The sequence below is a fragment of the Brienomyrus brachyistius genome, unplaced genomic scaffold (genome assembly GCF_023856365.1).
Source record: "Brienomyrus brachyistius isolate T26 unplaced genomic scaffold, BBRACH_0.4 scaffold196, whole genome shotgun sequence".
In the NCBI taxonomy this organism is placed as follows: Eukaryota; Metazoa; Chordata; class Actinopteri; order Osteoglossiformes; family Mormyridae; genus Brienomyrus; species Brienomyrus brachyistius.
Genome location: NW_026042471.1, coordinates 236,906 through 251,265, shown reverse-complemented (window position 1 = coordinate 251,265; position 14,360 = coordinate 236,906). Strand labels below are relative to the sequence as shown.

Genomic DNA, 14,360 nt, shown 5'->3' with positions numbered 1-14,360 from the left:
GAAATCATCACTGCTGCGGCACTTTGTAGTAAAACTACAAGCATTTTGAATGTAACCTGGTTTGCCCAGATTTTACTCTTAGTTGTATTGACTTATTTTATTTTATATGAAAGTGCAGTTTAATGAAAAAAAAATGGATGACTGTGATATTGTGTGCTCAGTCTACAATATGTGTGATTACTTGCAGTAAGGCATAGAAATGTCTGAATAAGGTATTTAACAGCTGAAAAATATCCTCTACTTGGAAAACATTTTGCAAGCAATTAAAGGTTTGCTCTGTTTATGCAAATTTGCAATCTGTTTATGCTGCTGGCAAGAGAGATGCATTTTGAATGAATCCCTTGCATTAATTGTTAAACAGTCTATGCAGTTTGAGGTTTCATTTGGCCCCACTGGGAATTTACCCACAGTGCATTGGCAGTAGTCAAGTCAGTTTGTCTGTGTTAAAGTTCCCAAGCTGTGTTACTTTGAAAATGTGCCTCAAATTATACATATGTACATTTATCGTGAAAATAAAGGATTTGCTTAAAAAGCACCTGCTTTTTTTTGGCAAGTCATTGTCTTACACAAGGATGGTGTGAGGTTTGGTTATTAGCGTCTAATATATATATATATCCAGGACCAGGTTATTCAAGAAGCTAAGCACTAGGATGGTTACAGTCCCAGGCAAAATGGGTTCGAGAGAGGAAACCTGGCTGCGGTTTTTAAGGCTTGGGGATGAGGCTCATGCAAAAAGGCGTATTGAAAGTTACCCAATGGAGTTTCAGCGTCTGCGCGCATCTGAATTTTCAGCAAAAGGTAAGACGGACGGGAGGGTTGTTCTCGCGCAGTGACTTAGCGACAGCTCCGGGTAGCGGCTTCTCAAGCCAGTGGTTTAGCCACATGTTTGGGGCCACGCAAGACAGCTGCTGACCGCGGCTGCCCCCCCCCCCCACTCCCACCCCCACCCCCGTCATCCCCGACCCTGCAGGGTGTGCTGACCTGACCAGCCTGGACACCATGAGTCCGCAGGAGAGGAAGCGACAGGGTTACATCCACGAGCTCATTGAGACGGAGGAGCGATACATGGCTGACCTTCAGCTGGTCCTGGAGGTATGATCTGCAGTGGGGCCCCCGTGAGGTCTTTGCACTTCAGTCTGCTTTAAGCATTTGCAGTTTGAGTTTTTATATTCTTGTCATGGATCTCATGTATAGGGCTTTGAGTGTAGGTTTTTGTGCCAGAACATGTTTAACTTATTTTCCCTAACATTTTGTTATCCCTCTTAACCTTTACTAACCCTTTCCAACTTTGCCCGTCTCTCATTTTTTTTTCTCCAGGTGTTTTACAAGCCCATGTCTGAGTCGGGACGCCTGACAGATGTTGAAATGGCCATGATCTTCGTCAACTGGAAGGACCTGATTATGTCCAACACCAAACTTCACAAGTGTGTCTTTCCACAAGCTTGTTTCTTCTTGGTAGCTGAAATTCTTGGGAATGAAACGTGATCCGATGCTGCCACCTTGCTCTAGGAATACGAACTGCGAGTATCGTGTCCCACAACAGCAAATGTCATAGGCAGAGTGAAGTCCCAGAAATAGAGAAGTGCCAGGAAAAGGAATTATCTATGCAGTCGATGGATAATAACAAAACAGGCTGCACAGTTTTTGCACTTAAAGATCATGGAAACTGGAATGTTTGTTGAGAATGGCACTGGCCAGCATTCTGTTTTTGAAACTCACCTGAACTTTTACGAAGAAATTGCTTGGTACTGGACTTGGCGGCCTTTGCGGTTTTGGTGATTGTGTTTGTGAATGGCAGGGCACTGAGGGTGAGGAAGAAAACGGGTGGCGAGAAGATGCCGGTGCAGATGATTGGGGACATCCTGGCCTCGGAGCTCTCGCACATGCAGGCCTACATCCGCTTCTGCAGCTGCCAGCTTAACGGTGCAGCCCTGCTGCAACAAAAGACTGACAAGGAACCCGAGTTCAAGGACTTCCTCAAGGTGAGGAATGGTGGGCAGCAGCCCTGGAACAAATGGGAGGGGTAGATAGTTCATTGTTAAAGGCTGTTCCAGAGCGATCGGTAAGCGGGAGAATTGCAGCCGTCCAAATGTCCTCAGTGAAAAAGCGGGTAGCGGGTTAAATGGATGTTGAACTGTTCTTTGTAATTCATTTCAGAAGAATAATAAAGATATCTTGCGGGCCAATACTATGTTCTATGAGACCTCTGGACTCAACTCTTCTAAAGCACCTAGACTGAAATTTAGAGTGGTGCTTTAGATAAGGACGTAGGCTAGGGTTTCTGACTCCTAAGTGTGTGTGTGTCTCTCTCTCAGAAAATCGCTACAGATCACCGGTGTAAAGGTATGCCACTGTCCAGCTTCCTGCTGAAGCCTATGCAGAGAATCACCCGCTATCCACTCATCATAAAGAACGTAAGTCCTGCACATTGTCACCCGTGGTCCCTCCTTCAGTGTGCGATGTGGGAGGCATGACGAATTAGCCTCATCCAATTTGCCTTGGATTTAGCTCAATTTGGGTTGCTGCTACGTATGACTTTGCCCTGCCAAAGATGCAGTTCGTGTCAATTCCTTTGGGGACCAAATGATAATGGTTGTGACCATCATCATGGTCAGCAAATACAAGAAAGAATGTGCTGTTTTGCTGGAGTTAAATACCAATGAAATGCAAAAACTTCAGGCAGAAGAGTGAGTGTTGGGGAAAGCGCCCAGCGTTTCCACCCCAACTCCACATTTACGAGACACACACAGGTTACAGTTTTACTTGCAAGGGTACCCACACTCTCTGCAATGCAAACTACAGCAGAATGTGTTACAAAGGGTGGTTCCCCTTGGCTTCTTTATTTATAGTCAATGGGGGGCGCAAGAGAGGGAAGTGAGATTCTTATCTAAGTAGGCAGCTGTTAACCACCTACTTAGAGTACAATAGCTAAGAGTATGTGGCTAGAAGATAAGAAATAACGTATACATATATATTTACACTCATTGCTGATCATACAGAAATGATTAACAACTGTTTCTTCAACCTAACAGTCCCTCCTGTTTATCATGACAGTATGATCAGAAGCATCAACATTGTAGAAGTTGCAAAAGCACTTTAGGTACAACCTTCATTTAGACCACATTGTCATTATCCTGGAAAACATTTAATTCCGTTTCTTCAGGTCCGAGCCCTGCACGGGTGCTTTCGGCTCGGCCGTCATTATGAATTATATGTCTTCTTCATCGCCATCGCTGGAAACAGGCTCTGTCTCTATAGTTTGGGTAAGGGAGAGAAACATTGTACTGCGTGTCCGAAAAGCAGCATTAAGAGCTTGATTAATAAACATTTTCAAACATGGTATAACAGTAATAAAACAACAGAAAAATAAAATGAAAAACAAAAGAAGAGGTAGGCATGTTTTCATCAGTATTGACCACCATGTTCCTGTAATAAACCAGTCTAACCAGGATGAGGAGGACTGCGGTCGACTGTCCATGGTCATCACTTTTTGTAAGTTTCGGAGGCGGTCTAAGGCAGATGTCATATTGGGTGAGTGCACATTGTCAGGAATGTAAGTGCAGCACGTTTGGTTCAGGAGGACACATACTCCTCCTTGTGCGGCTGTCAGTAGGTCTAATGCCATACGATTCTGGATTACCATCTGTCTGGTTATGTCTAATTGTTCATTTTGTTTTTGGTTAATCAGTATCGAATCATTCATAAATAGACCTAGTCTATAATTTAGAGTTTCTACGCGTAGCATGAGTTTTCCAATTCCTAGCCCAGGGAACAGGGCCAGCATAACTTTACTGCCTGTTCCCCACAATTTATGTTCAGCGGGCACGTCGGTTCCCCACACACTATCATGGGGTTGTATTGATATCGAACGCCTTCTCCTGCTTCTGAAGAAAGTTTTACTTTCCTGTGCTATCAGGAAGGTGTGATCTGAAACAAAAATAAGAGCGCACACTCCAAACCAGTTCGGTGGTAAGACAAAGTATGCACGAGGTCCACACAACCATGCTACTCCGTCCACCCAATATGTTCCATTACTGGGGCGAAGCATCGAAATTGGAGATCCATACATGCTGTCTACATATGTTAGGTTACAGTTCGTGGTGTTTCCTCCTATCCATCGCGTACCATTATCTTGCTTAAAACAAATGGCATGCTGATATGTCAGTGGGTCTCGGTCCATCAAGACAGAAAAAGGAAGTGAGACATTAGTTTTAGCAACAGCGAAGTCTACCCAGAAATCCTGTATACAGGTACCATTTTGAAACCCAACGTCATCTGGGTAGTTTCCTGTAGCCTCCTGATACTTAATTCGGACCACTGTCATTCTATTAGTCCCAGGTATAGTTATGTTCACATCTTCCCCTGCTAGCGAAAATATAAGGGAAAGACGGCTCTGGTATCCTATTCCTGCGAAAGAAGCAGCGCACTTGGCTTGGGATATGTTCATAGCTTTACCATACACCGTAGGTCCTTCACTATGAGTGGGCATTACTGAACAAACATAGCAATTTGTCACATTTTTCGCTGTTACAGTATCATGTACATATCGGTACCAGTAGTTTTGCATAAATGGATGTGAGTGGTCAGCGGGCAACGGGCGTAGATGGAAGTCATCATGGGTCCATCGCCGTAGGTGCTGTAATGGAGCTGGTGAGAGCCAGGACAACCATACAAGTCCTACAACAAGAATGACCCCTAGAGTCACTTTACCACATCCCCACCCTATCAGGGCCATCCTAAATAGAGTGCAGCTCAGTTGTTTTCTTCACCGGGTTGAGACAACAGCACCCTATTGGTTACTGTGCCTTTGTAGCGGACTTCCACTGCTACTCTGTTGCTGAGGCCTCTGATAAGGGCTTGATGGGTTTACAGTGACTTTTGTGTATCCAGGAAGGTCGTTCTGCGATCTTTACTGCTGTTGGTGTTGTGAGGAGGACTTGATAAGGACCGTCCCACCGAGGTGTGCTCCAATCTTTCCGCAACAGGACCTTGACCAGGACCCAATCTCCCGGCTGCAAGTTATCCTGTTGAGTAGAAACAGAATTTACCGGCAGACTACTGGGGCTATGTTTTTGTTGTGATGTTAGTAGTTTACGCATCCAATCAGCCAGCGTATTTTCTCGGTCTGCTTTTTCTATGTCATTCATTTCAGTTGCTAGGGGAAATGGTCTACCATACACTATTTCAAAAGGTGTTAATCCTGCAGGAGTGGGAGTTATTCTCATCCATAATTTTACTAGAGACAAACATTCTGGCCACGGCCTTTTTGTCTCTTCCATTGTCTTTTTTAGCCTTGTTTTAATAGTGCCGTTGGTCCTTTCCACTAAGCCTGCGCTCTGGGGGTGATACGCACAATGATTCTTAAGCGTAAAACCTAATGCTTGTGAGCAAAGGGACATAGTCTGATTTACAAAATGAGTCCCATTGTCTGATCTTATAATATGAGGTATGCCATAGGTAGGGAAATAATGGCTTACCAAACATTTTGCAACGGTCATTGCATCACAATGCTTTACAGGGTATATTTCTACCCACTTAGAAAAGGTGTCTATAATAACTAGACAGTATTTCTTTCCTTGTGACCAAGATAATTCAATAAAATCCATATGTACAACTTGAAACGGATACTCAGCTGTGGGGAACTGGCCACGTTTTGGTCTGATGTTTCCTTGTGCATTGTGTTTACAACAAATTAAGCATGTCCTACAAAATTGTTTTGCATAATCAGAAAAATTTATAGCATAGAAATATTGTTGTATGATATGTACCATCCCTCCTGTTGAGACATGAGTATTTCCATGGCTCACCAAAGCAGCTGTTTTGTATAAATTTTTTGGTAGGATGGGCTTGTCATTCATATAGTAAACTTTCTCTCGTTGTATTGCTCCTCTTTTGATCCAACTTTGTACTTCTATTTTAGGAGCATGAATCTGTGCATCACATAGCACATCGCTATCTATAAAAAGAATGTCTGCCACTGATAAGGTAGGTTGTTTCAGTGCCGCTTCTTTGGCGGTTTTATCTGCAAAACTATTTCCTGCGGTTTCTGCAGAGTCATCAGTCTGGTGTGCTTTGCATTTGCACAGTGCAAAGTGAGTCGGTAAATGCACAACGTCTAATAATCTAAGTAGCAAATTCGTATGAGTAAGAGATGTGCCCTGTGATGTTCTAAAACCTCTATTTTTCCAGACTCTTGCATGGTGATGGACAGCTGCAAACACATATTGACTATCAGTGTAGATAGTAAGTGACTTGTTCTTGAACAGTTCACATGCCCTGATCACAGCATAAAGTTCAGCCGCTTGTGCTGAACAAGTAGAAGGGAGTGCATTGGCTTCTAACACTTCAGTAGATGTAACTACAGCATACCCAACTTTATTTTTTTCCATATCATTTTTTGATGCTGAGCCATCTACATAAACAACTTCTGATCCTGGTATAAAAGTTTGCAGAATATCTGCTCTTGGTTTTGTTTGTTCTTCTATTGTTGCTTTGCAAGAATGTGGCTCCCCATCCTCTGCGGTAGGGAGAAGCGTACTAGGGTTCAATAGGCCACACCGCTGAAGTTCAATGTTACGTTGTGAGAGCAAAAGTGACACTAAGGTAAGATGTCTTGTATGTGTTAAGAATGGAAGCGGTGTCTGCAACAAGATTAGAGACACAGAATGAGGAACTTTAAGTATGAGGGGGTGACAAAGTACCAATTCTGCTGATACCTTTACTGCTTCTGCAGCAGCTGCACAGGCCTGTAAACACTGTGGAAAGCCAGCTGCTACTGCATCTAATCGTTTTGAATAGAATGCTAACGGTCTCTCTTTTGCTCCGAATGGCTGTGTTAATACTGCTTTCATATAACCTTGATTAGCATCTACACATAGGGTGAATGGTTGTTGATAATCTGGTAGAGCAAGGGTCACATTGGTTTGCAACATTCTTTTTAAATTTGTAAAAGCATTTTCTCCGTCCTCAGTCCATTGTATTTTGTCCTTTAGAGTCATCTCCTTCCCGTATATTAAATTTTGCAAAGGTTGAACTAGAAAAGCATAATCTGGTAACCATTCTCTACAATAATTGCATCTGTTGTTTAGTCTGTGGTTTAGGTGCTTCCTGTATAGCTTGTTTCCTTATCTCTAGCAGCGAGCGACCTTTTTGTGAAAGGTTATGCCCTAAATAGACAACTGTCTTTTTGCAGTACTGCAACTTCTGTTTAGAAGCTTTATGTCCAGTATTGTATAAATGCTGAAGCACAGTTAGGGTAGTTTCTTTGCAATGTTGTTCTGAATCTGCTGCTATTAAGATATCATCCACGTATAGTAATACCTGACTATGTGATGGTATTTCACAGGTACTCATAGAGTATCTAAGGGCCATGGTATATACATGTGGGCTTTCAGAAAATCCCTGAGGGAGTCTAGTATATGTATATTTTTTCCCTTTATAGGTAAATCCAAATAAATGTTGAGAATCAGGGTGCAATGGTACTGAGAAAAATGCATTACTAAGATCCACTACTGAGAAGTAGCTTTTATCAGGAGTCAATGAGTTGAGCAATAAGTGTGGGTTAGGCACGTCTGGTGCTGCATGTTGCACTATGTTATTAACAGGTCTTAAATCCTGCACCATGCGCCATTTCCCTGTATGTCCCTTCTGGACTGGAAAGATAGGAGTGTTGCAAGTGGCTTCAGGAGCCTCTCGCAATATTCCTGATGCTAACATGTCTTGCACTACAGGGGCTATACCTTTCTCTGCTTCAGGTTTTAATGGGTATTGCCGGACGGTGTTCTGATTTCACAGTTACTTTGTAAGGTGGGAATCCCTTTACCAGCCCTACATCAGTGGGGGAGGACGACCACAACCCTTCTGGAAGGCGATCTAGATCTGGACATGATCCCTCCTCCAGGGTTGAAAAAATTTGTCAGGTTGGGTCCTTTAAGTGTGTGGTGGGAGTGGTTTGAACTCTCCATCCCAAAGGAAACCGCCACACATTGTGTTTCTCATCATAGCTCCAACAGGAGCCAGATACGGGTTGGTAGTCATTGTAACTGTGCATAGAATCTCGTAAGAACATCTCTACATCTCTCCACTGCATCTGGGGTGGTTTTGAAAGAGATACGTGTGGTGTTCTCTCTCTAAATACAGCTTGTTGCTTGTTAGATAAAATGACTGAGGCTGCTGAAAACCCAGTGGTGGGGTTAACATACATATATTATACAAGTGTCTTGGAGGGCATGAAACGTTTTGTCATAGACATAATCTGGTCCAAGGGTGTCTTTGTACCACATAGTGACGTGTAAGGCATCGTCAGGCATGAACTGGGCCTGTCTAGGGGACTGCTTTTCTCTAGTTTTCCGCAATAATTCTCGTGTCTGTGCAGTTCCCCCTAGGTCCAGAGACCAGTAATATTGTGGTGTTGTGGTTCCTTGCACAACATAAGCTTCCTCATTTACGATTGCTTTCATGCCAGTGGCTGTGGCAACCACGCTAATGCCCATTTGTACCATAAGGTCTCGACCTAACAAGTTAACAGGACAAGAAGGGCTTATTAACACCTGTGCTTGACATTCAAGTCCAGTTTCCTTATCTTTTACTGCAACTGGGTTTGTTAACTGATGTCTGTCTGTCTGACCTCCTGCCGTTTTTATATTTATGACTGATGAAGAATATGTGACTCCGGGAGGACTGGAGGTTAGGACAGTCCTACATGCTCCAGTGTCACACAGACATTCATATACTTTGCCGTTTATGACTAACTTCCGACTTGGCAAGGTTTCCCACTGCCTTTCTGCTAATAACTGACACACTGCTTGTAAATCTATTTCCTTATCTAAAAGGTCTTGTAAAGTGACCTCCGTTTCCTTTCTTAAAATCACCTCTGTTTTGCCTCGGATGGTGTCGGTAACAGGGGCCTCCGAGGGGGGTCATTGATCATTGTTTTCAATGGAGTTTGGGTTATATGGTTGTTTCCCTACTCTACAATTCCTAGCTAAGTGTCCAGGTTTCCTGCATGTCCAGCAAATGTTATCTTGCTGAGACGAATTCCTGTAATTGTTTCTGAAAACACCTCTCCCCCTTCCTCGGCCTCTTGACCTTCCTCTGAATCCTCCCCTCCCCGGAGGATTCATTTGCACTAACGCTACTACATCTGAGGCGCTGAATATTGTGTCTGTCTTTTCCTGTTTCTGCGCTCTCTGCGCGTGTTGGGCATATTCTAGTGCTTGTTGGACTGAACCAGTATTCTGATGTACCCAATGTTTGTCAAGATATTTTCGCAATTCGGGCTTTAGGCCTGCGACAAAAGCTCGTTTTAGCTGTTGTTGGTACACTCCTACTGCCTCTTCATCAAATGGGATCCCTGAGTTTCCTCTAAATACAACTCTCATTCTATCCATAAAATCCTCAGGTTCCTCTCCATCTTTTTGTTTACATTGCGCTATTCTGCCATAATCTGCTCGTCTCATAAACACTATCTCTATCCTTCCATGTAATTGTTGCATACTCTGTTTTCTACGTACATCTCTTAACTTACTTTGTTCCAACCATGCATCAGAAAAAACATATTCTTTTTTTCTGTCTTTACCTTCTTTCTTATTGGTAGTCTGTAACATCTCCAGTTTTAAGTTTAGCTTTTATACAAAAGTCTGTGAGCTTTTATATATATCTGGAGTGTGGAGTTTTCCTTCAAACCCATGTTTTTTCCTCCATCTACTTATTTGTCCTGATCCTGGCTTATATCCTTCCATAAACTTCTCATCTCCCTCTAGTTCCATTTGTTTACTTTGATTCTTCCCCATTGTTACCTTTTAATGGATACACTACAAAAAATAAAAAATCCTAAAAGCAAGTATCTGGCATGAGACCTCAGGAGGACACTAACACGGCCTTCTACTGCTCCCTATTAGAGCAGCGGTGTTAGTTTTCAGGGATGAAACCCGTCCTTGATCCTTCAGTCACCAGTATGTTGTTGCTTTTAGGGTGGATCGTGTAGGTTAATCTAAAACCTATAAAAACACATCCACATACATCAATATATATATTTCCAACAACGCCTACTTTCTCTCCCGGTTAATTTCGGCTAACCTCAACCACATGCATGTCTTGGCCACCTACTTATTTAGGTGCCGTATCTCTCACTTGGCCACCTACTCACTTAGGTGCCGTATCTCTCACCTGTATAGTGTGCTCTCTGATCCGTCACCGAGGTCCTTCAGACATCACCAGACGTCGAGCGCAGTTCTAACCACCGGCCTGATGACGAATTCACATCACAGGTCTTTCTTGCACCCGACTTCGAGTGGCTGTCGACAGACTTCGGTGTCGCTTCTCTCGGCGTACTGGAGACGTCTTCGGGGTTCCTCGGATCCGGCTCGAAGGACCAAATTCTATGTTGGGGAAAGCGCCCGGCGTTTCCACCCCAACTCCACATTTACGAGACACACACAGGTTACAGTTTTACTTGCAAGGGTACCCACACTCTCTGCAATGCAAACTACAGCAGAATGTGTTACAAAGGGTGGTTCCCCTTGGCTTCTTTATTTATAGTCAATGGGGGGCGCAAGAGAGGGAAGTGAGATTCTTATCTAAGTAGGCAGCTGTTAACCACCTACTTAGAGTACAATAGCTAAGAGTATGTGGCTAGAAGATAAGAAATAACGTATACATATATATTTACACTCATTGCTGATCATACAGAAATGATTAACAACTGTTTCTTCAACCTAACAGTGAGTATGGGTATTGTGAAATGTTGGATGTCAACTGTTACAAAACGTGCTGCACCAGTTTATTTATGGATGGATGGATGGATGGATGGATCTGATTAACATCAAACCGCCAGTAACTTCACTCTACCCTGAACTCCACAGTCCTTGTCCAAAGACAGAGTTCATTCTTAGGCAGGTCCCAGACCTATTTCCAAATCTCCTGCTCCCCAGATTCTCGAGAACACTCCAGAGAATCACTTGGACCATGGACACTTGCGGGAGGCTCTGGACAGGGCCGAGGAGCTCTGTCTGCAGGTCAACGAGGGGGTCCGGGAGAAGGAGAACTCCGACAGGTTAGAGTGGATTCAGAGCCATGTCCAGTGTGAAGGCATCACTGAGGTGAGCACATCTAATGCAACTATATCACGAAGCTCTTGTCTATAGCCTGGGTTTTATATAATCTACAATATTCCCTCCTGAAGTTCTTAACAAATGTTTGTTTACATGCACAGCCTCTAACAAAGTCGTCTACAGAGTTAATCCTACTACAAGTTAGGGTCTGGATTTTTGCAGCTTTCCTACAGTTTACTGGACACTTCCAATTGTTCCATTTCCCTACAGAACTTGATATTCAACTCCTTGACCAACTGCCTGGGTCCCCGAAAGCTGCTACACAGCGGCAAGGTCTATAAAACTAAGAGCAACAAGGAGTTATACACCTTCCTCTTCAATGACTTCCTGCTGCTCACCCAAGCAGTGAAGCAGTTCACCTCATCAGGGACGGATAAGCTCTTCAGTCCCAAGTGCAACATGCAGTTCAAGATGTACAAGAACGTGAGACTCTTTTTCATGCTGGGGAGTAATGGAGGGGGCTAGCAATACCAGACAGTTACATTTACGGCACAAAATCATACATTGCGTTTTAAATGAACTTTTCATATCCATACAATTCGGAGTAGAACTTTCTAGAAAGAGGTGCCATTTCCTTAGTTGTATGTTTAGCCCATTTTTACGGGCTTTCTCTACTGTGTGTACTTCCAATTTAATGCGAGTCTATGACCCGATTTTGGTCTTCTATCCAACCAGCCCGTGTTTCTAAATGAAGTTCTGGTGAAGATGCCCTCCGATCCGTCTAGCGATGAGCCAATCTTCCACATCTCCCACATCGACCGTGTTTATACTCTCAGGACAGAGAACATCAATGAGTGGGGAAGGAAGGGAGTTAGAGAAGAGACTAAGGAGAATTGAACAAGGAAGCTGTGGCTTCAGTCCACAAGGAGGCTCCCTCGGTGTCCTGTTCTGGTAACAAATCAGGTGTTTCTTCTTATTTAATCAATCAGGACTGCCTGGGCGCAGAAAATCAAAGCTGCTTCAGAACATTTCATAGAGACTGAGAAGAAGAAGCGAGAGAAAGCTTACCAAGGTGAACTATTTTATTTGCATTTAATCCTTTTCAGTGTCTTAGCATAACCCTTCAGTCCAGTTTGATTATGTAATGGTTTTATTCATCTGTCTACAAAATTGCTTGTCCTTTTCCTATTTAATTTAGTTATATGTATGTGTGTGTGTGTATATTTATGTATCTGTAATATAAAATCCTCTAAGTCACCAGTATATATTCATTACCCTATTCAGTGTTTCAGAACCCTGACCCCATGTTTTAGTCCATGTTGGACGTTTCACAGCCAGAACCTACAAACCCCATGAGCAAGAATTTGTTTCTTCCAACCAGTTGAGCATAGAGAGTCAGTCAAAGGCTACTCAACTGGTTTGTAAAAACAAAATCTTGGTCTGAGTTTGTAGCTGAGCACTGGTTTTTCCTGAATTTGAGTTTCCCTCTTTTACACAGCCTGTCCTTCCAGTGAACACATCCGTTGCAGTTTAAGAACCTACTACTTTCCCTTTTGGTTGCTGTACAGTCTATTTATGCAGACCTTCATTACTGAACCCTTGATAACCCTATCATAGACTGCAGTGCCCCATTAACTACAGTTTTTTTTTCCAGTTGCTGTATCTTATTTCTGCCAATTCCTTGGGAGTTCCTTGCATCTTAACTTCTTTATTATGAATCTTATTTATTGTTCCTTGGTCTTTCGACTCATGCATCACTTGCTGTATGCATTTCCAGCTCGTTCCCTGAAAACCAGTGGCATTGGCCGCCTGCTGGTCACTATTTTGGAGGCCACAGAGCTCAAGCCCTGCAAGCCCAATGGTGAGGGTCAAAGGTCAAGTCCTATCTCCCGAAACTCCAGCCGCTAACCCCCTAATGCCTTGTACCTCATGTATGGCTTGATGGTTGGGTTTAATGGTTTTTTTTGATGGCCTACACCCTCCAGGAAAGAGTAATCCATATTGCGAGGTGACCATGGGGGCACAGTGTTTCACCTCCCGGACAATAAATGACACAATCAACCCCAAGTGGAACTTCAACTGTCAGTTCTTCATTAAGGACCTGTACCAGGATGTTCTATGTGTCACCATCTTCAAGAGGGACCAGTTCTCTCCCGATGGTTAGTCCTTTCTTCAGATGTTTATTTCTCCTCTTTTTACACGTTGACACTTCCTGAAATTCGTCTTGGGAACAGTTCTGATGTTAAATGTGCTGATGTTAAATTTCCCTTAGAAAAATTTGGGTGTCATATTTGAAGTTTCGTCTTGTTTTTTTTTTTTTTTAATTTAACTTTTAATTTATTTTTAATTTATTTATTTATTACACGTCATTTTAAGTTTCTCCATGGGGTATCACTGTGGTTTCATGCTTCAGGGTTCTGGTTCCATATCCTCCCCCTGGTTCTGTGTGTGTGAGTTTGAACATTCTCTTTGTATTTGTACGGGTTACTCCTACAGCCCAAGAACACATACAGATGAACTACGTTCTCTACTTTATGCCCTGGTATATTCTGCAGTCTCACTGCAACCCTTCTACTAGATAATTTCTTTTGTGTTTGACCGTTTATTTCTTTCCCCCCCCTATTGCTTAATTTCTTTCATTGTGCCACAATGGCCTGTGTTCTATTACTAGCGTTTGATGGTGGCCGCTTTCATCATGGCTGCTTGTATCATTGTTAGACTTCCTGGGCCGCACTGAAGTTCCTGTGGCCACCATCAAGAAGGAGCTGGAAAACAAGGGAGCAGCGACAAGGCGCCTGCTGCTGCACGAGGTGCCGACAGGCGAGGTGTGGGTGCGCCTGGACCTGCAGCTGTTCGACCAAAAATCTCTCAAATGAGGCGACGCGGATTGGTGCCATGCCATACGCCCCCCGCCCCGCCCCCGCCTCCACCCCGCTTCCCAAGACAAACGGACAGAGCTGAGGCTTCCTGACGAGATGCTCATTCCGATCCCCGGAACCAGCGGCAAGCATCAGCAGAGCAGGTTCTAGGCTGATGCCACGGGCAGTCCGGCTCCAGCACAGACAGGGTTCTGCCATGTTCACTCGCCAGGTGGCGTCTGTGAGCTGAGAGCTGTATGCCAGTGCTGCTGGAGACCGTCTGGACTCCTGAGTACTTCTGATAATGTGGACGTTTGACACAAATGCAAAATATAGGAAAGCCCTTTTGGGACTGATTATTGTTTACCACTGGATATGGTAATATCTCAGGTTTTTGTTTTTCCTGTCAGTTGTTTATAAAACCAAAAATATATTATGTCAATATCTTATC

The 14,360-nt window shown here is 43.5% G+C and overlaps 1 protein-coding gene across 1 annotated transcript; it reads left to right on the top strand.

The window, feature by feature from the left end:
- Positions 1-970: 970 nt before the first annotated feature.
- On the top strand, positions 971-13,927 carry LOC125728198 (intersectin-2-like; the record flags this gene model as incomplete). The annotated part of the gene is made up of 11 exons (XM_049005247.1): positions 971-1,092; positions 1,318-1,424; positions 1,799-1,982; positions 2,316-2,414; positions 10,932-11,099; positions 11,322-11,534; positions 11,787-11,905; positions 12,041-12,123; positions 12,829-12,912; positions 13,037-13,210; positions 13,770-13,927. Coding segments are annotated over 11 exons (1,511 nt in total), but the record flags the coding sequence as incomplete, so codon positions are not given.
- Positions 13,928-14,360: the final 433 nt, after the last annotated feature.